At 37.7% G+C, this 21203-nt stretch overlaps 1 protein-coding gene across 2 annotated transcripts; it reads left to right on the forward strand.

Moving 5' to 3' along the window:
- Positions 1-3945: 3945 nt before the first annotated feature.
- LOC133852727 (LEAF RUST 10 DISEASE-RESISTANCE LOCUS RECEPTOR-LIKE PROTEIN KINASE-like 1.1) lies at positions 3946-11888 on the forward strand. 2 transcript variants are annotated; one of them, XM_062289483.1, is made up of 4 exons: positions 3946-4845; positions 9811-9846; positions 10297-10548; positions 10687-11888. In XM_062289483.1, exons 1-4 carry the CDS (start codon positions 4056-4058, stop codon positions 11652-11654), a joined length of 2046 nt encoding a protein of 681 aa, XP_062145467.1. In that variant the 5' UTR covers positions 3946-4055; the 3' UTR covers positions 11655-11888. The 2 variants fall into 2 exon arrangements, with proteins under 2 accessions (XP_062145467.1, XP_062145473.1); XM_062289489.1 differs by lacking the exon at positions 3946-4845 and adding an exon at positions 8182-9350.
- The last annotated feature ends 9315 nt before the right edge of the window (positions 11889-21203 follow it).

Raw genomic sequence — 21203 nt, forward strand, 5'->3', positions numbered from 1 at the left:
GCCCGTGGGGAATGGCAGATGTTGGTGGGTCTCCGGCGGAGATGTTCTTTGATGCTAGATCTATAAGCCTCGACTAGGTGTTCGTCGACAGGAGCCTTTCTTCAATGATCACCGGCCTCCTTCGGTCATGGTTGTCACTTGACGGGGCTGTGTGGCTCATTCTTGCGCCGCGCTTGGCCAGCACGCGTCGGGGAGCTTCCTCTCTGGGCTCGCACGTGAGGGTCATGGCTTATATATCCAGTCTTAGTTAGTGTCGTTCTGGGGCTCATGGAAGTCCTTTGATGTTGGATTGGTTCCCGGAGTAGGCGCATGCTCTACAAGCGCTAGGCTTCGACATCAGTTTTCCCCGAGCTTGAGTTTTTTGTGTTCTTCTGTGTTGTTTTTTCTTTTTGTACATCATTGTCTCTGTTTACGGTTTACCTTTGTAATGGGCTATAAATTACTTGGGCATTTTAGGTGGCTTGTAAGCTAGACTAAGCCCTCTTATTTTAGTTGGGTTGTGCTTTAGTGTAAAGAGATGACTCAATTATTTGTTCATGTAATTTTAGTTTGTTGCTTAGGTAGCTGCTTTAAGTTAAGTTTGTTCCTAACTTAGTGATTAGGGATTTTGTATCTCTACTCACTACCTTTGGCCTACGGGTGTGTGTTTGTAGTTATTGGACTGGTTGTTTGCCTTTTGGGCTATTGTATTTGCCTTCAAGCTTGTTATCAATGGAAGTTCCATATCCCATTAAAAAAAAAACCCACCGGTGCCCTAACTCTCTCTCTCGTTCAACGGCGCAATCGACATTTCCTCTATCTGCCTCTCTCTCCGGTCAAGAAAAGCCCAAACACTCTGTAATAATGGGTATGTTTGGCAAATGTTTGTACAGAATATAGTAATGAGTTGTTAATTTTGAAATTAATAAAAAGTGATGATATGATATAAAGTAAAAATAATTTGTATAGAAAAGTAAAAAAATTTTGTATTGTTGTGAATTTTTTATTTAAATAATAAAAAAAAATATTTTAATGTTAATTGTTATTAAAAAATATAAAAAAAAAAAATGTAAATAGTGACTACTCACTATTCTCTTCCGGTCATAGGTTTTCCGAACGAGGCCCAATGGTACATAATTATTTGTCCGTTTATTGATTGTAATGATTAATGATGTTTTATCTGCTTTGTCGTCACGTACACTTGCCTCCGTCCAAGTGCAACTGCTTCCCAAACGTATTTTGAACACTATCAGGAATATCAGAGGAAACTGGAGGGCGCCGCAGCTTCTGGAAAAGGCATCATTTTCAATCAGTCGCCAAATTCTTCCTGTAAAGACACCTAATTCTCGTAATTTACCGTCCAAAAAATAAAAAATAAAAAATGAAAAACAATTCTTCTCCTTTTAGAAGCTACCTGGTTTTCTGATGCCGACAAGGCAATAATATCTTATACATAGGAAATATATATATATATATATATATATATATATATCCACATTATGGTAGACAAAAGTAAGGCTATAATTTGTTTTCCCCCTCCTTTGTTTCCCTTATTAGAGTAGAAAAAAACGAAAGTAAGGCTATATATTCTTCATTTTATTTTAATGTTAACGGCCTTATATTTAATGGTTGAAAGTGACCAACAGAACCGTGAACAAATGGTGGTCACGCCCAGTAATACCGGTATTTGTGTAGATTACCAAAGGTCAGTTTCGGTCAGGCAACTAGTGTAGTGGATGGCCATTTCTACCTCATTGGAGGCATCGATGTTACATCATATGTCACACGAAAAGTGTAAATCTCACCTTGAGAGGGTAATTGGTACAAATATACCGTATAGATAATAGTTATGACTTGAACATATGTGATATCATATATTAATATTATAATGCATCAACATGATATTCTGTATTTTTTATCTTATAAGAACCTCACTGCATATGATTTATCTTTACATTTAAAAACTTATGGTGTTCACTATATAACCCCATGTGTTAACTTACTAAGTCATAGACTTACGCTTTATCTTTTTCATATGTAAAACATTTTTGTTTTACAATTGGTCAGACTATAAAAAATGGCTAATGGGGGCCAATATTGCCGAAGAATTACAATGGACGACTTGACCAGGTTTATCTTTGTGGAGACCTCGAGTATGGTGGAGTATATGCACGCCCATGAGCAAGACGAAAGCTTATCCTTCTTAGTGCTTGTGTGGTGGTGGTATTATGGTATATAAGCTTTGTGGAGTATTCCTAAGGATCTCTTTGGATGGACCCTTAGATATTTGTACTTGATGTTTCTATTTTGACTATTTATATTTTATATGTATTATTTTGGAGCTTTTTTGCCAAGTTATGTTATAATGCTTTACTATCTTGCGTGCTCTAGCTAGCTATAGTTAATATTATTTCATGTGATCGAGGTAGCCATGCAACTATCTTGTCGTGGTGATATAAGTGATGTATCTTTCACTGCATTGCCCTTAATCGAATCGAGGGACTACGCAACCTTTTGAGATATTTACTCAATCGTTAAATAAATTTAGGAATGTTATAGTAATACTCCGAGTTATTACCAACTACATGGCATTAGATTAAGCACATGCATGTTATTGGATATTACATTGTCTATTGCTGCTGCCTGCTATTGTAAAGAATTTGTTCTCAATCCCTAAATTTGGGAAACACTACTTAAAAGCATTATCAATAATAATACTACTATGCAAAGGCAGCACGTTACAAAAGTTCAATACTAATTTTTCAAGAAACCAATGAGAATTAAAAAAAAAAAAAAAAAAAATTACATGTCAATACCATATATGAAACTTTTTGAACAGTGCCACATGTCAATTGTGATATTAACTTTGTCAACACCTCACAGCAAAGTTTTTAACTTTTTATTCTCGATTTCATATATAAATATGCAATCATTCTTTGCAATTACACGAAATATTTTTTGCTAGTGTGATGTGTTAGCTATCATAAACTTATTAAATAAGATGTGTTCCATATGCACAAATGGGCACTCGTGGTAAAGGATCATGTACGAAACAAGTTCTCTTACTTTCTTACAATAATATGTAAAATTTTGCAACAATGCTCGCACCATTAAGCCCCTGGGATCAATGACCAAAACTTTTTCCTTCTTATATATCAGAGACTACGTAAGGCAAATAGGAAAGCTAGTGTCTATGAAGTTGAGATGTAGAACTCGAACGCGAAATGAAAAATGAAAACTTAAGTTTTATCTCAAAATTTCAGGTTTTAAAATGTTGATAAATTTTGTGTGGGAGGGGGTGGGAGGGGGTCGGACTCGGTCGATCGAGCCTCACTCTCGATCAAGCCGAGGGTGCATTTAATGCACAATCACCTTGCCGCTACACCCTCTAATACCACACGTGTGCAAAATTTTTGGCTGTTGATCTCATCTCATGTGTGCAAACTGAGATGTATGCATGGAGATGCTCCCTTCGATCAATTGAGCTTTCCTTTCGGTCAATCGAGATCACCAAAATTCAATCTCATCCGTCCACTCTTCAACGCAAATTTTTCTCTAACACGTGGCAAGAACTTCTCGGTCGATTAATACTATACAAATACTTTGAAAATTTCCGTTATGAAATTGGATTTTTCGGTCTCTCTTGCCCTAACGCCTACAAGCTTTATTGTGCTCAACTCATTATAATTACAAGCCCCTTTATTTCCGAAGAAATTCCAATATCAGAAGATGACCTTATAGAAATTGAATGACCGACCTAATTGCTTAGAGGTAAACCCATAGAATTTCAAAGGAATTGCGAAAGACTTGATGCCAATTCCCTTGAATTTTTCTAGTCCAAGATATGTGGCGGATACATATCCCCTTGGACTGTTCTACTCCAAGTTGCCAAAGAGGCAAAAGAGTAGTCCCAGTTAGCAAGTCAAATTTAAAAAATGCGTTCCCCTTAACTACTCCACTACTTTTAACGATCTCCCCAACCCCTCTCTTTCCCCCAAAGCCCTCTCTCTCTCTCTCTCTCTCTCTAAGATCATGACCCTCTACTGTATTTTCTCTTCTACCCTCCACAGTTACAAATGAAACAGGCAAGCTTCCTGCTGCCCACCCTTGTATCATCCATTTCTCCGATGATAAGCCTCATGTGCGTCCTCTTCTTTTCCTTTCTAGCCACAAAATCCTTAGGTGAGGACGACCCACGCTTCCTAGCGTGCAGTGTCCCCAAAGCCTGTGGCGATGGCCAAAACATAACATTCCCCTTCTACATCCAAGATACGCAGGAAAAGTACTATTGTGGCCACCGTGGATTCCAGATCTCTTGCAACCAAAATGGCCAACCCACTATCATCATGGGCGATATCAACTACACCATCCACAAAATTTTCTACCAAAACCAGACCCTTCGCGTCTCAAACGCTACCTTTTCTAATTCAAACACCGGTTGTATTCCTTTAATAAAAAACATACCCTCTTCTCTTGTCCGATTTGAGCTAGTGCCAAAACAAATCAATCTGAATCTGCTTTATAATTGCAGCAATTCTTCGCTGCTTCACAGTGATTTACGGTCTTTTGCCGGTTGTGATGGGGAAAACGTTGTGGCCCTGTCTGAAGACGACCCGAAGCTGAGGGACGTATCAAACGAGTGCACGACTCGGGTGGTAGCACCCGTTGAATCTTATGGGGGTGAGAGTGATGGGATTAGAGGGGCCCTGGAAAATGGGTTTTGGCTGAAATGGAAGGCCACCAACTGCAGCAGTTGCGAGAATAGTGGAGGGTTCTGTGGGTTCATGTTCGACGACGACAACATTAACTACCGTTCCCAGTGCTTCTGCGCCGATAGACCTCATTATGTCAGCTGTAAAAATCGTGGTCAGTTTTCTCTCTCTCTCTCTCTCGAAACTAATTTTCCTCTTTCTCAGTCTTAGAAATTTAATCAAACTTGCTGGCCGCAGCATGTCCACTTGTTTATGAATGAATCTTGCCCGGTAAAACCTCCCAACTACTCAAGTAAACGGTTGATGATGAGAATAGAAAGATCTTTAGCATACATATCCATTCTTGATTCTTTGGCTTTAGAGAGAGAGAAAAAAAAAAGAGGCTATAAATGAGTTAAAAGAGTGGAGTGGGCACAACTATTGGTCCAGTTTTGTGAACATTGACTCCATTTTATAATGGAGGATGGCTGGATGCCATTATTTATTGTGATATCGGACACATAATCTATTAATCTTAATTGGACTTAAAAGACTTCCCAACCTCTACGTGGCCCCGTGCTTTGTCCTAAAATTCAGGATTATTTTATTTATTGTTTTTACGTATTTCTTATAAACTCACGTGATATTGCATATTTTATGAAAATACTGTTACATTAGTTTTAATGCTCCGTTTGTTTCGGCGTAAAATGATTTCCGGAAAATGATTTCGGTATTTTACGGTGTTTGGTAGGGGCGAAAATAATGGTCAACGAAAATCATTTTCGGTTTGACCGTAAAACCTTCTTTAATTTTTGGAAAACGATTTACGGTTTTTAAAATCGTAAATCGTTTTCCAAAATTATATTCTTCGTCCTTACATGCACGTTTGATATCTGACTGTCCAAATCCTACAATAGTCGGTCGTTCGAAAATAGGCAGCACCGGAATCCGGCATCATCAAGTCACTGGAATAATGCCGGCGTCGGAATCCAACCACCGGAATCCTGCCGGCTGCCGGAATCCGGCCGCCGAAATACCGCCAGCCGCCGGAATCCGGTTGCCGGAACACCGCCGGCCGCCGGAATCCGGTTGCCGGAACACCGCCGGCCGCCGGAATCTGGTTGCCGGAACACCGCCGGCCGCCGGAATCTGGCCATGGACAGAAACCTGCCGGACCCCGGCCTGATCTGACCGGATCCGGCCACTGATCCGGCTGGATCTGGCCGAAATGGCCGGGATCCGGCCGGATCTGACCGGATCCGGCCACTGACCCTGCCGGATCCGGCCAAAATGGCCGGAATCCGGCGGGATCTGACCGGATCCGGCTACTGATCCGGCCCAAATGGCCGGAATCCGGCGGGATCTGATCGGATCCGGCCACTGATCCTGCCGAGATCCGGCCAAAATGACCGGATCAGGCCGGATCTGACCGGGCCAGGAGGTGTCCTGCCGGAATCCGGCAATTTTGGCCGGATTCGGTCAAACATGTTCGCCGAATTCCGGCGACGGCAACCGGTCGTCGCCGGATTCCGGCGACAGTTGCATTTTCACTTTTCGTAATTTTTTCGTGTGAACCAAACGCCGAAAAATATTTTCGAGAAAATAATTTCTTTTGAAATTGATTTCGTCGAAAATATTTTACGACGGAAACCATTTTACGTCGAAACAAACGGAGCATAAGTGTCAATTGAATTATTATTAATAGTTTATATTTTAGTGATTAACATGGTAATTATTACATAGGCTGTTATATTAGCTTGCAAATGACTTATAATAAACACTATAATACCCTAACATAATCCTATCGGACAGGCTTCAAAATTGCACGTTAGTCTTGGAATATTTTAAATTCAATATTTTCGGTGATAATGATATGACATTTTATTTCCAAAGTCAACGCACCATAAATCATGTATTAGTTTTTGAAGTCATGGTCTTACCGTTTAATAGGACTAACAAAACACATAATTGTCAATTTATTGCCAAAAGTTTGAAGAATTCAATATTAATTTAAAATATTTTATAATTTTAGTAATCTATTACAATTTTTTATTTTAGTTACCAATAAAACTCTTGAAAAATTAGATATTAATTGAATTAAGCAACAAAGAATGTGTTCTTTTGTGTTTTAAGAAAATTAAAGAAAATTATTGAGGAAGCTGGTGATATTGACAAGATAGAGCGAGAAAATATCACCCTTTAACAGGAAATTCCAGTCAATTTAAGGATCATTAAAACCAAGTTAAATCAAACTTCCCTAACAGGAAAGTTATGAACTTTATAAATAGACCAAAGTGTGATGAAATTTAGATGTAGGCGAGCTTTAGAGATGAAAGGTTCTAATTGCCATTCACGACTACCGTACCAAGATCGAGTCCAAGCTGTCCTCCACCCGTGCTGGTGTTTTTCGCCTACTCTACTCCAAGCTCGTCCTTAAAGGCCAGTTAGGGGTGACTGAACAATTCTTATGGCCAATGTATACTTTGGCCATCCTCAAAACAATCAAAGAGGTGGTCGGCCAACTCTAGTGGTAGTGGTGGAGTGGTGGTGCCTCAAAACAATCGGCGGCTGTTGGAAAGAGAAAAGAATTTAATTATAGAAGTCACGTAATCTAGGCCGTTTATTTAAAAATAAACAATCCATATTAGATGTATTGCACCCTAATTACAACGGAATCTCCAACCGCCATGACAGTAAGGCTGCTAGAGCTGCTCTACTGTAAGCCCTTTTCTTTATTGCTTTAGCTCCTACAACAGTCTAATGGCTAAGTTCTAGGGAAACGACCAAGAAGCGTAGGAAACCTGATTTTAAGTCCGCACAACTTTCGATCCTCATTTTTTTATTTTATTTCTTTCTCAGAAGTTTCTTTGATGAAGATTGTGGACAAGGATGGCATGCGGGCTGGTCAAATTAGGTTCAGCTTGGATCAATATGGGTTCAGGGGCTAAAAAAACCTTAGCCCAAAACCAAGCCCTTTCTAATTGTATTGAGTGCAGACGACTCGATCCGTCTCAATAGGCTTTACCTCGAAAATAACCCATTCGCAAATGAGTGGGCTTGGGTTGACAATTTATATAGGGGCCCATAAAATGGCTACCCAAGCCCATGTTAATTCTTCCTTCCCGTTTAGCTTCAAATCCATGGCAGTCTAACAGAACGAGAAAGCCCATGAACTAGAAAACAATTAATATCTTCCCTTGACTTTGTCAATACGTTCTATTTACCCCGTCTCCTACTTCCCTCACAAAGACTACTGTCTACTGGAAAGCTGATTGTTTATACTTCCTACACACCACGTTAAGATTTTTCAAAGATGCCCAATGCACGCTTTTCGTCTTTAAACGGCTTTCTGCTTTACGAAACTTTTCCAAAGATTGTGGACCATGCATATACCAAATTATTATTTGTTTTATTATGAGGAAGACGCGTAATTCAATTAACACCACTATATGGTCTAATCTTCTTTACCTTTATTCCATGTTCACACGAGAATTAGGGAGGCAAGAAATGGGTGATGAGATCGAGGTCTTTTTCTTTTTGGTTTCAGTCATCATCAAGATTAATGGACGATCGAAACCAGCCGCATTGATTTCCATCAATATTTTTGAATTTTGAGAGGTTTTGAAAGAGTCAAGGAGTCTAAGTCTTTCTGATGCGGGTCAATAGGGAAGATGGGTAGGAAAATCCCTCACCTCAGTACTTTCTTCTGCTGTGGTGTTGAGGAATTTCCCAAAGCACAGACCAATTATCACATGGGAACCCCGGACTTGCTCTAATCTCACCCCCCCGTTTTACGAGTCTTCCATATACAATTTCCAAGTCAACTACCGTGTTCAACTGATCAGAAACTCAATGTTATATAGTGAAGAAACAAGGCCATGAAGTTGTTCAAACACGTTATTTCATTTTTGAGCAAGGATTTCTTAGTGGCCTTCTTTGTTTTTCTCCGGTGAATTGGGAATTTTCGGATGGCTTCTGTCTTTCTCTTCGTTTTCTCTCTTCTCTCACACTTCGTGCTGCTTCTTTCGGCTCAGGATGAAATGGGAGACACCCAAAGATGTGCACCCTTTCGCTGTGGACATCTGGGGGAGATTCACTTTCCATTCACCAATAACACAAACCCCGAATGCGGTGTGTTATTAGATTGTCGGGAACAGAATCCGACGATAGTACTGGAGGGAAGACCATATGAAGTTCGAGGCATCTCACAAAAATCACCAGATAACACCATTATAATACATATCTCTGACTCACATCTTTCGAAGTACTTGGAATCCAATACATGCGAATCCTTAACTAATTTGACTTTTCGCAGCTCTCCTTCGTTCATCTCTTTTGAAATCGCCACACCCAATCAGACATTTTTTAAATGCCATCGCCCTCCCGATATTCCTCCCCCTACAAATTTTAAAACAAAGAGCTGCAAGGACGACTATAATATCTACTATAGTAATTCAAGCGACAGTTTTCCTACTTCTCTTCCTGGATGTTCAATTATTCAGCTCCCAAAGAATATGAGTCTAGATCATCCTCCGTCGCCAGGTGATGATGACCTGTTTAGGCTTTTAACCCCTGAGTTCGACCTTCGGGTGCGTGTCTTTTGGGAATGTTACAAATGTCATGAAAGAGGCGTTCCATGTAAGCCAGGCCATGACGGAAAACTTTCTTGTGACGAGGGAGGTATAGACTTACGAATAACGCAACAATATGTGGGGATACATGCATACATACATGAAAATGCATATAAATTTCTGTCTTTTTACGTTGTATTTATTCCTATTACTTGTGCTGCTATTATTATTTCTGTTCCATGCCATAACCCCACTCCTATAAATGGATTAGGATCCCCTCAAATTTCTTAAACGTTTTATATTCTCAAATTGTTAAATCCTGATCCCCTATAAAGCGATAGCTTTAGCTGATTTGGAGTAGTGTCAAATTTAGATTATTGAGTAATATAAATAACTTTGTTGCAATGAAACCCATATCAGATTCATATAACTGAGCTGGTTTTGACATCTCTTTCTTACTAACCCTGTTAGGGATTTTGATCAAAGGCGGCCAATTTAGCTGCTTCACTTCAATCTTCATTGTTTAAACTTTAAATTAATATCTTTTATGTTTGTATCTTCTGTTGCAGGGATCAGTAAAAAAATGAAACTGGCGATCGCATTAGGTGAGATATCACTTCAATCAAATTATTGTTGAAAATTGATATTCACTTGTGTTTGGACAGCCTATGGGAATAAAATTATTCCATATTAAAGTGATATATTATGTTATTATCACATCTAAGTTGCTAGTTGCAAGCCATTTTTATTTTCCCCTTCACTGCGTATGGCTAGTTATCAAAGCTTTAGAGCACTAATTTTGTTATTTTCATGCAACGGCAAGTTTTCCATCTGCCATCAGCTTTAGCAATGGCTCCTTTTTGTCCACTGCCATAATCCTAGATGATGGCCTTGCGCCTTCAAATGCAAGCAGACTGAACAGTGAATGATTAGGATACTATGACAAGACTTGTAAAGTAGTCAAGTTTTCAAACTAGCCTTGAATAAGTTCTATCGAATTATCTCCATTGTGGCTTGTCAGTTGATACTTAACTCCTTCCTTTACTCTGCTTTAGGTGTCGGAGGTGCAGTCATCTTAATAATTTGCGCTTTCTTTATTATCCGGCATCATTACAAGAAAAAATACGCTTCTTCAAACATGCTGGCAAAGAATGCTAATTCTGATCCATCCTCAAGATCAGACCTGGAAGGGGGGAGTCTCTACTATGGAGTCCCTGTTTACTCCTACAGCGAACTTGAAGAAGCGACCGATAATTTTGATATTGAAAAAGAACTTGGAGATGGAGGATTTGGAATTGTCTACTATGGTAAGATGATAAACACATTGCTTCACTTTCATCCTCACCTAAATTACAGTTTAAACTTTCTAAATAACAATAGAAAAGAAAAAAAAGAAACAGAGATTTGGCATGCATCGTGTTACATGAGCTAATTCTCTTAACTAGGAAAACTCCGTGATGGGCGGGAAGTTGCAGTCAAGCGCCTATACGAGCACAACTACAGACGAGTAGCACAGTTCATGAATGAAGTTGAAATCCTCACCCGCTTGCGCCACAAAAATCTTGTCTCCCTTTATGGCTGCACCTCACACCGCAGCCGTGAACTTCTTCTTGTGTATGAATATATTCCCAATGGCACTGTTGCTGACCATATTCATGGAGAACGAGCGACACCAGGTTCACCCACATGGGCTACACGTATGAGCATCGCCATTGAAACTGCTAGTGCATTGTCTTACCTCCATGCTTCTGAAATCATACATCGGGATGTGAAGACTAACAACATCCTCCTTGACAACAATTTCTGCGTCAAAGTTGCAGATTTCGGGCTTTCTCGGCTGTTCCCAACTGATGTTACCCATGTCTCAACAGCTCCTCAAGGGACTCCAGGCTATGTTGATCCCGAATATCACCAATGTTATCAGCTTACTACTAAGAGTGATGTTTACAGCTTTGGCGTGGTCCTTATTGAGCTCTTATCATCTCTGCCGGCTGTTGATATGGCTAGGCATAGGCATGAGATTAACTTGGCTAACTTGGCCATAAACAAGATTGAAAAATCCGCATTCCATGAGTTGATCGACCCACATCTTGGATTTGAATCGGATAAAGAAGTTGAAAGGATGACCATTTCGGTGGCACAGTTGGCTTTTCAATGTATACAACAGGACAAGGAAACGAGACCTTGCATGGATGAGGTCTTGGAGGCTTTGAAGCAGATTCAAAGTGGTAATGATGCAGCGGAGGATCGAGAGAAGGGATTTGATGATGATGGGATCACGAATGTAAAGCCACAGATTTCGCCGGAATCTGATGAGGTTGGATTGTTGACGAATAGACTGCTGCCACCTTCACCAATTTCTGTGACCGCTGATTGGACTAGTAGGTCTACTACACCTAATATCAGTAGTTAAGTTTGTTCTCCATGCTGCTAAGTTTTCGAGTAGGGATAAGAATATGTTTTAACACCTATCAGACGCAAATGAGTGGGTTGAAATTTCATTTTCTTCTCATCTACTCGTTCTGTTGTTCATGGAAGGCATATTGTTGATAGGTTAAAGTTTTGGGGGAATGTACATAATATGAATGGAGTTATTAGAAGCATTCATATATATATATATATAGCAGGAATTTCGGATTATTTGTTTCATTGTTTTTTTGCACTCTAGTGTTTGTTGTAATGTCCAATTGAGCCATTCTATGGTTGGAGCTTAAAGAAACATATCTACTTTTCAACAAAATCTGCAAATTTCATGTCCTACCGTAACACCAGAGTGCTGGATTCCACCAGGAAATCCAACCAAGACAGTAAGTAGTTCATTAACAAGAACAAATCTTACATGTTAACATCGTTGAAATCCACAGTATCAACGTAGGTCCTAAGATGAGGCGGAATGTGATCACTCTCACCATACAAAGGGCGTAATGCACAATAAATCTCCGAATCCTGCCTCTGTTAGGATCATCTTGGCTCTAGCAGTTGAGATTTTCGGGTCCTCAACCATTCAGGAAAGCACATCAGGCGTAAGATCTTCGGTCTTCCGCGAATGTTGAACACCTGCCATTCGCTTCGTCCCAGAAAACTGATTTCCTCACTCCTCAGTGAAGCTCTGAATTTTCCTAGCACCCATCCAAAACGTTCGCCCTTGTTTGCAATTTGATAAGCATCAGGCCTCACCGTTGTGTTAACCTTGATGACCGATTCATTTCCTTGCACACGACAGTCAACTACTTGGCATCCTACCGCACCAGCAAACATATTTGATTCGAGCGTAATTGATTATGCTCCCAACCAAATTTGTAAAATAGCTGCCAGAAGGCAACCCTCCAACACGCATCCACAGTTTGCCGTCTGGCGCGGCAAGCTTCTGTTGCTTAAAACCAATCTTTTCAACCTCAAAGGCTTGTCCAGACAGGTGATTAGGGAAAGTTAACAAACGTTGCAAGCAGTTGAATGCATGACCTACATTTAGTGGCCTAACACGTAACTAACTGATAGTGGTGTGTAATTAGTGATGTTTTTGACATGCCACTAATCAATTTGTCACTAATTTTCATTTATTGGTGTGTCAATTTTTAACACATTACTAAATTTCAATATAAAAAAATAAAATAAATAATTTTTTTTAAAAAAAACACGTCAATAAAATTGTATATTAAAAAAAAAAAAAGGGGAGTAGATATGGCCGGCTCCTGTTTTTGGGATTACCGGCACTAATTTGCATAGAATATAACTTCAGTCAGGTCATGGCATAAAACAAGGCTTTTCTACTCACCAATAAAAAATAGACACGTCATCTAAGAACAAAAAAACTCGAAAAGTTTAAATGTTGCTGAAACACCAGATCATATCAAATGCCCCACCCATTTCTTGTGAAAACCTCTTAGATACGTTAAGAGTCCTTGCTTCGGAACACCTCCACCCACATCTGGTTGGTATCGCAGGAGCTCAAACGTTTCACTTCCCTCTCCAAAAGATCTTATGCTGCTAGATGTTTCGATCGGACCAAGTCTGCCGCCACCCATGCCTTGAAGGGCCTCAAATCATCACCACCAGACCAATGGTGCTTTTGCTGGCTGGCCTGATGGCCACCCCCGGCCACTGGGGTGTGCTGCGCTACTACCCCAGGTCCATGGGGAGACCGTGCGGCCACCCCCAAACCCCGGGGGTGGCCTTCGGGCCATCCCTTCTGTCAGCCGACCCATTGGTGGCAATTGCAGTTGTGGTGGTAGCGGTGGTGGGTTGGGGATGGGGTTTCAACGAGTTGGGTCTTGGGTAGCTTGAGTGTGGTGTGATTGGGTGTTTTTACCCTATAGTGCTTTGGTGTTCTAAACTGACGTGTCAAGTGTTTATTGAATGGCAAAAACCTCTTGTTTTCCGCCATGATCGTATAAAAGGGGCGCTCATTTGCATATTACTGGCACCTAAAAGGCTTGTCTTCACTGCCACCAATCAAGCACCATTGTGAGATATACAATCAATCAAAGAAATCAAATTTCAACTTTATGTAATATATTATTCCTTTTTGGTTGTGGCCTTTATATCACATTTACGGTATTTACTATGTTTATTATTTTTTCAATAAACATATACGGCATTATGGATATTTCCATTAATTTAGATTACCGTAAATATGGAATCGGTATTATGGTTATTTCTATTAATTTAGATTACCGTAAATATGGAATCGGTTAATTGATTTTAAAATCAATTAACGATATTGTTTCCTTGATGGAAGGAAACAAATACGGTGTTTACCATTTTGAGGGTCCCTAACCTAGCCTATAAATAGAGTGCCTGTGTACACCATCAGTACAGCCATCAAGCAATAGGCATAGGTTAGAAGATCCCTCAAATAATCTTTCTTGTTCTTCAGATGGATCGTGGAGACGCTTGAGCAAACATGGCTAGAGGTAAGCCTGAATCCTGTTTATTCGTTTTCCGCTGCGCATGTTAGATTAAATAATATGTTGATTATTTCTAACATGTGGTATCAGAGCCAGCCTCTATGCTATTTTGCTTAGCATATAATTTTACTATGTGTTATCAATATTGAATCAAGTATATTCTATTTGGTATTGTTCACTTCTGTTTGTCAATATTGTTTGAGCAATATTTCGTCTTTTGTGACATGATAGAAACGCATTAGCGATTATTTTGTGAATATTTGTTGTTCACGTACTGTTTGTGAAAACCCATAAATTTGATAAAACTATTTTTTGTTTTATCACTATTCTGTGTATTATGATATACTGCCTAATTTTGAGTTGTTGTAATTTTGATATGGGTATTTTCATAAAGGGGTGGCGGCTAGGGTTCCATTTTTAGGGTTTTCAACCCATCTGGAACATTACGGGTCGGGTTGGTTGGTGACTGGGTAGGGTTACGACCCATTAAAGTTTTTGGGTTTGATATATTTTCGGGTAGGGTTTTTTAAAACCCATGCAGTTTTTAGGCCATTTAAGTGGGCTGACCTAGTTTGGGCCAGCACTATACATGGACCCAGAGGCCTGACCCGATTAAGTGGGTTGACCCAATTGCCCAAATACAGTAGCCCATTTGGAGTCTTGTGACCCAAAAGCTCAACCCAATATAGTAGCCCAATACAGATACCCAACCCAAATTAAGTGGGTTAACCCAATTGGGTCAGCCCAATACAGCAACCATTTTCAGTAACCCATCAAGTTCTTTTTAAAAGGGGAATTTAGGCCTTATGGTGTTTAGAACCTGGGTTCATCAGGTGTAAAGAGCCTTGGCCACTTACTAAACCATTAGGCCATGTGTTTTATTATGTCCTCATATTAAAGTTTTATTCCCTTTATTATTTACAGTATTGTGTATTAAAATTATTGTTTATTTAATACATGAATTGAGGAATATATATTTTAAAATATAAATTGTTTGATGCCTAGACCTAAGAATAATTAACAATACCATATATACTGGTGTGTTTACAGTAATATCTAAGAATGCAATGTCGGGGAAAGTTCTGGCAAGGAAAGTCTTGGGATTTAAGTGTGTCCGGTGTGACCCCCCTCACTTTCCTGGGAGCTCATCTGCTTGCACCTTGGAAAATGCTGTTTACCCCATTTAAGTATTGGTTTGTTATATTCCTAAGGCCATTAAGGGGGCATCTATAAAGTTGTTGGATGTTAATGAAGTAGCAATTATCATGATAATTTTGGGAGAGCCACAGCATCCCAATTTTGAATGACAATTGCATCAAGATTACACACACGTAATTATCATAATAATTATGGGACAGCCAAAGCATCCCATTTTTTGTATGATAATTACATCAGGATCACACGCATGAACCTCATAAAGATTTATTAGATGTTCATGAATTACAACGTGATTATTATGATTTTGGGAGAGCCAAAGCATCCTAATTTTGTAATAATTGCATAAGGATCGTACACATGAACTTCATATAGAAAAATTAACATCGTATTGTAATTAACTCATAAATTTAATTACCTATCCCCAAAGGGAAGTTTTTATTTTTATGACTTAATTAGAATGAGATAACAAATTTAGTATTAAAAGTAAAATTTCTTTCGGTTGCCCAAAGGTACGAAGAATTTTTATTTATTAATATTTAAATTTATTAGTCTTATCAATAAAGAGTAAATTTCATGCGTGATGCAACCTTTGCCCAAAGGTAGGTTGAAATTTACTATTTAAATTGGCATTGGCTAATTTAAAATAAAGTTACTTCATAGCATTAAAGTATTTATTTTAATTTTGGGTTATTGTAGCTATTCCTGTTACTCTACCTTTTGATGGTTTTATATTCCAATACATTATGATAATATTTTTTTGACTGGAAAAATGATTGATATGCTTTTTCATTTGGGGTGTTAAAAATTTTGGTACTCCGTGTGGACAAACCACCTACTCCCGCGGAATTAAGTACGCCACGTGAGATTATTAAGCATGAACGGTGGGAGTGATTTAATCACTTAAGTTAGATGTTCATGAAATCTCATGTCACTAAAGTCATCAGGGATTTATTCCTGAATGTTTTAGAGCCAAAGTTTTATAAAGGTTGTTTATGAACATTTAGTAAGTTCAAACAAAACTTGGCCAGCACCCTAATAGAAAAAGCTTTAAAGACAAACCTTTTACAGTTTCTGAAGTGTTTATAATCCCATTATGGGAATGAAGGATATTATAGATTAGCTTAAGTCCCTAAAGATTGAGATTTTTGAGTCATTGTTGGTCTATTTCAATTTTTTGAATTCTCTCTTCTAAGTGTAGAATTTTATCTTGTAACACACGTAAGGATAAATGGTTAGTAAATAAACTTCTAACCATGTGTGTTCAAGGATATGAGAGAATTTATAAAGTGTTCACATGATTATTCATGTCAAAGGAAGGACCAATAAATGCAATCATGTCCAACACTTAAAGCATGAGAATAAGGTGCCAATAAAGTATTATGGCAATCAAGATACATATTTCTCATGAAATAAGGAAAATTAAGGGCATATAAAGAAAGATTGCATGAAGTATAAGAAATGACTTAAAATAAAGATAATCTCCATATCTAGTATGTCGTGAATCTCTTTTAGTGACTCAATCAAATATATTGTGGATTGATTATGGTTTAACAATCCACATTGTCAACACAAATGCAGAGTCCTTTTTTAAAATGGATAACACGTGTTTATAATTTGAGCTTGTTGGGATCTATAGGTTAATTTTAAAATTCAGTTATAATTTTGACCTCAAAAAATGATTTATATTCCATAATCTTTTTGAAATCTATTTTCTAGTTTGGCTTATTAAAAATTTCAATTTTATTTTAAACTTGAAATTTTTCTTATTTTTTGGTGGAATATTGGTTGGGGTTTATTTAAAGTCTATTTAAAATTGACCTACGTCCCAATTTTTGAAACAAAATTATTTGTTTATTTCTGCATAGTGATGTTGACGTAAAGTAGAGTCTTTAAGAATTTAAAAATGCTCTTGTTATGGCTTTGGAGATTGAAATATATCTCCATACAGAAAATAAAAGTCGGTGATTTACTGACTTTGGTACTTGTGTGGATTGCATAAGGGAAAGCATACCAACAAGACCACTAGAGGTGCCAAAGAGAGCATTTTGAGATTCTTGAGATCATGTACATTAAAAGGTGTTGACCTTTTCATACTCATTGCCTAAATGGTCAGAGATATTTTTTTATCTCTTTTAGTGATGACCATATAAAGTTTATGTATCTCTATCTTCTAAATATTAAAGCTGGGGTATTGAATGCTTTCAATACCTATAAGGAAGAAGAAGAGAAACAATATGAAGATCATAAGATCTAATATAGGCATAGAGTATTAAGGTAGGTACACACAAAAGGAAATGATTAGTAATACTAATCTGCTATCACCCTTATAGAGTAAAGCTTTGAAAACCGTTGTGTATATGTTAAACAGGATTCCATCTAAGGTTATTCTTAAGACACTTTTTTTTAAAAGTATGAAAAAGATGGAAGCCAAGTTTAAATTATTTACACATATAGGGTTGCCTTACTAAAGAGGGGATTTATAATCCTCGCCTAAGGAAATTAGATTCAAGGACAACCAACGGATCTTTTATAAGCTATCTAGTAAACTTTAAAGGGTTTTAATATTTTATTATCCTTCGTATAATCTTAGAGTTGTTGATTGTAAAATTTCTAGAGGATGCAGAACCTAGTGGGAGTGCTCATTCACATAAATTGGAATTTGAGGAAGCACTAGAGTTGGCCAAGTCTCCTCCTCATAGAGGATGATTGATTGTATTCAGGAAAAATCAGATTGATTATCCTGAGCCACAATCATTTCTAGAACAACCAACTCATACAGAATAGGTTCAAAAGTCTATTCTCCCATTGCAAAATGCAGAGGAAGTAGAATTAAGAAAATCCTATAGAATAAGGAGATCAACAATTCTTAGTGATCATGTTGTATATCTCCCAGAGTCTGATGTTGACATTGGACATAAAGATGATCCAAATTTGTTTTCATATGCTATGAGTGGAGAAAACTCCACATTGAGATTCAGTGCCATGAAGTGAGAGTTAAGTCCATGGCTGAAGGGTCGAGCTAGACTCGTAGCCAATGGTTTTACTCATAAGGAAGGCATTGATTATCGTGAAACATTCTCTCCAGTGTCTAAGGATGGTTCATCAAGATGATCATAGCATTAGTAGCTCATTTTTTATCTAGAGCTACATCAAGTGGATGCGAAAACAACTTTTCTGAATAGGGATCTTAAGGACGAGGTTTACATGAAACAATCAAAAGGTTTTATAAATAACAGTCAGAAAGCTTGCAAATTAAAGAATTCTATTTATGGGCTGTGATAGATTTCTCAATGGTAAGATACTTTTTACAAGGTTATTGTTTATAGAAAACCTTGTTGATTAGTATATATACCTTAAGGTCAGTGGGAGTACAGTAATCTTTCTAGTCCTATATTTGCAAGTGGTGATTTAGGTTTGCTACATAAAGTTCACAAAACTTTGAAATGAAGGATTTGGGTGAAACCTCTTATGTCTTTTGACATAGAGATTCACAGAGACATAAAGAATATTAACATTGTCTCGGAAGGCCTACATTGAAAAAAGTTTTGAAAAAAATTTAGAATGAAGGATTTGCACCTTCAGTAGCAATTAAGAGGGACTAATTAAATACAGATTAATGTCCCAAAAGGTATTGGAATAAGGGCAGATGAAAAGTTTTAAGCGTCTACATTATACATAACCATATGACTGACAATAAGTATATTGAATCAATAAAGTGCTGCAAATAAAGCCTTGCGGTATATGCAAGGAACCAAGAAGAACAACTTAACCTAAGGATACACTTTCCATTTGAAGGTGGTTAGTTGTTTAGATTTGAGTTTGCTGATTGTGTAGATAGTAGAAAGTCTACTCTAAGGTATATATCTTTTTATTGAAGGATAGATCCTAGAGATGCAGTTTGCAGACTATAGTTGCTACGTCTACCAAGAAAGCTAAAAGTCTAGCGTGCTATGAATTTGGTACACAGGCATGATGGTTGAGACATTTGTTGAAAGTCTCAATCTTGTCGATTTTACAGTTAGACCATAAAGATACTCTGCGGTAATTCTACTATAATCTTCTTTTATAAGAATAAAGAGTAGAAGCAGAAGTAAATCGACATTAAGTATCTCAGTACGAGAGATAACATTAAGAGACATAAAGGGTCTATTGAGCATATAAGTACTGAATTAATGATTGCGGATCCCATGACTTAAAGTTTACCGGTAAAGAAAGAATAAAGTCATGCGGAATATATGAGACTCATTAATTCATTTTCACTTGATTTGTCTCTTTTTGGTCTATAGACATAAAGTTATTATAATAAAGATTTTTTGTGCACATTTGTTATTTTTATCCATGAGGATAAATAAAGTTGGACCCGAATGACTTATAGGAAGTTCATTTATAAAGCTTGATTATCCATAAGGTACTCATGTAAGGAGTGTTTTACATCGTGATACATGGAAGGGACGACCTAATTTTATAATGGTTTTACCGCCATGATTCGTGTGAAACATTTCTTAACTGAGTTGGAGGATTCCATAAAAGATTGGCCAAAACTAAAGAACCTAATACCATATGGTCATGTGTTATAAAGTCCAAGTGGGAGAATGTAATATATTATTCCTTTTTGGTTGTGGCCTTTATATCACATTTACGGTATTTACTATGTTTATTATTTTTTCAATAAACATATACGGCATTATGGATATTTCCATTAATTTAGATTACCGTAAATATGGAATCGGTATTATGGTTATTTCTATTAATTTAGATTACCGTAAATATGGAATCGGTTAATTGATTTTAAAATCAATTAACGATATTGTTTCCTTGATGGAAGGAAACAAATACGGTGTTTACCATTTTGAGGGTCCCTAACCTAGCCTATAAATAGAGTGCCTGTGTACACCATCAGTACAGCCATCAAGCAATAGGCATAGGTTAGAAGATCCCTCAAATAATCTTTCTTGTTCTTCAGATGGATCGTGGAGACGCTTGAGCAAACATGGCTAGAGGTAAGCCTGAATCCTGTTTATTCGTTTTCCGCTGCGCATGTTAGATTAAATAATATGTTGATTATTTCTAACACTTTATTCATCAAAAGACCATAAATTCACCAATACCCGCTTTGCGCTTGAAAATGGAAAGCCACCCAAAGATCAGGTCAGTCCGGAGCTGAGAAAATTTATTAAAAAAAAAAAAGAATAATTATACCATTGGTCCTTGGGATTGACCTAAATTACAAATCATTCCCTATGGTACAAAAAATTCATGGAGGGTTCCTATGGTAAACTATAATTATGAATCACTCCCTAAACTCATTTTCGTCCACCAAGTTAATAGATTCTGTTAGTTTGTCACGTCATACCCAATAAGAAATCGACACGTGTCCATTACAATAAAAAAAATATAAATAAATAAAACTTAAAAATTAGTTTTTTTTTTTTTTTTAAAAAAAAAAAAAAAAGAAAAAGAAAATAGCAAATGGGTGGTTGCCGAGAGTGGCCTAGCCACGTATGGGGGGTGATGCACGGCCTCCCCTAGGCTTGGGGTGGTCACATGTCGATTTCTTATTAGGTATAACGTGACAAATTAACGGAATTTGTTAACTCGGTGGACGAAAAACGAGTTTAGGAAGTGATTTGCAATTATAGTTTATTACAGAGACCCTCCATGAACTTTTTGTACCACATGGAGTAATTTGTAATTTATGTCAACCTCAAGGACCAATAATGTAATTATCCCTGAAAAAACATGAATTCTTACCTGCTATTAACTAAAATATGTGATGAATCCAAACTGATTAAATAGAGATAAACTATAACAAGCACAATTCTGCTGGAAGAATTATAGATCAAACATTTTAACAAAGAAGAGAAGAAGATTGTGAGACAATTCAGACGGATGATTAT

This window comes from Alnus glutinosa, chromosome 1 (assembly GCF_958979055.1).
Source record: "Alnus glutinosa chromosome 1, dhAlnGlut1.1, whole genome shotgun sequence".
NCBI classification, from domain to species: Eukaryota; Viridiplantae; Streptophyta; class Magnoliopsida; order Fagales; family Betulaceae; genus Alnus; species Alnus glutinosa.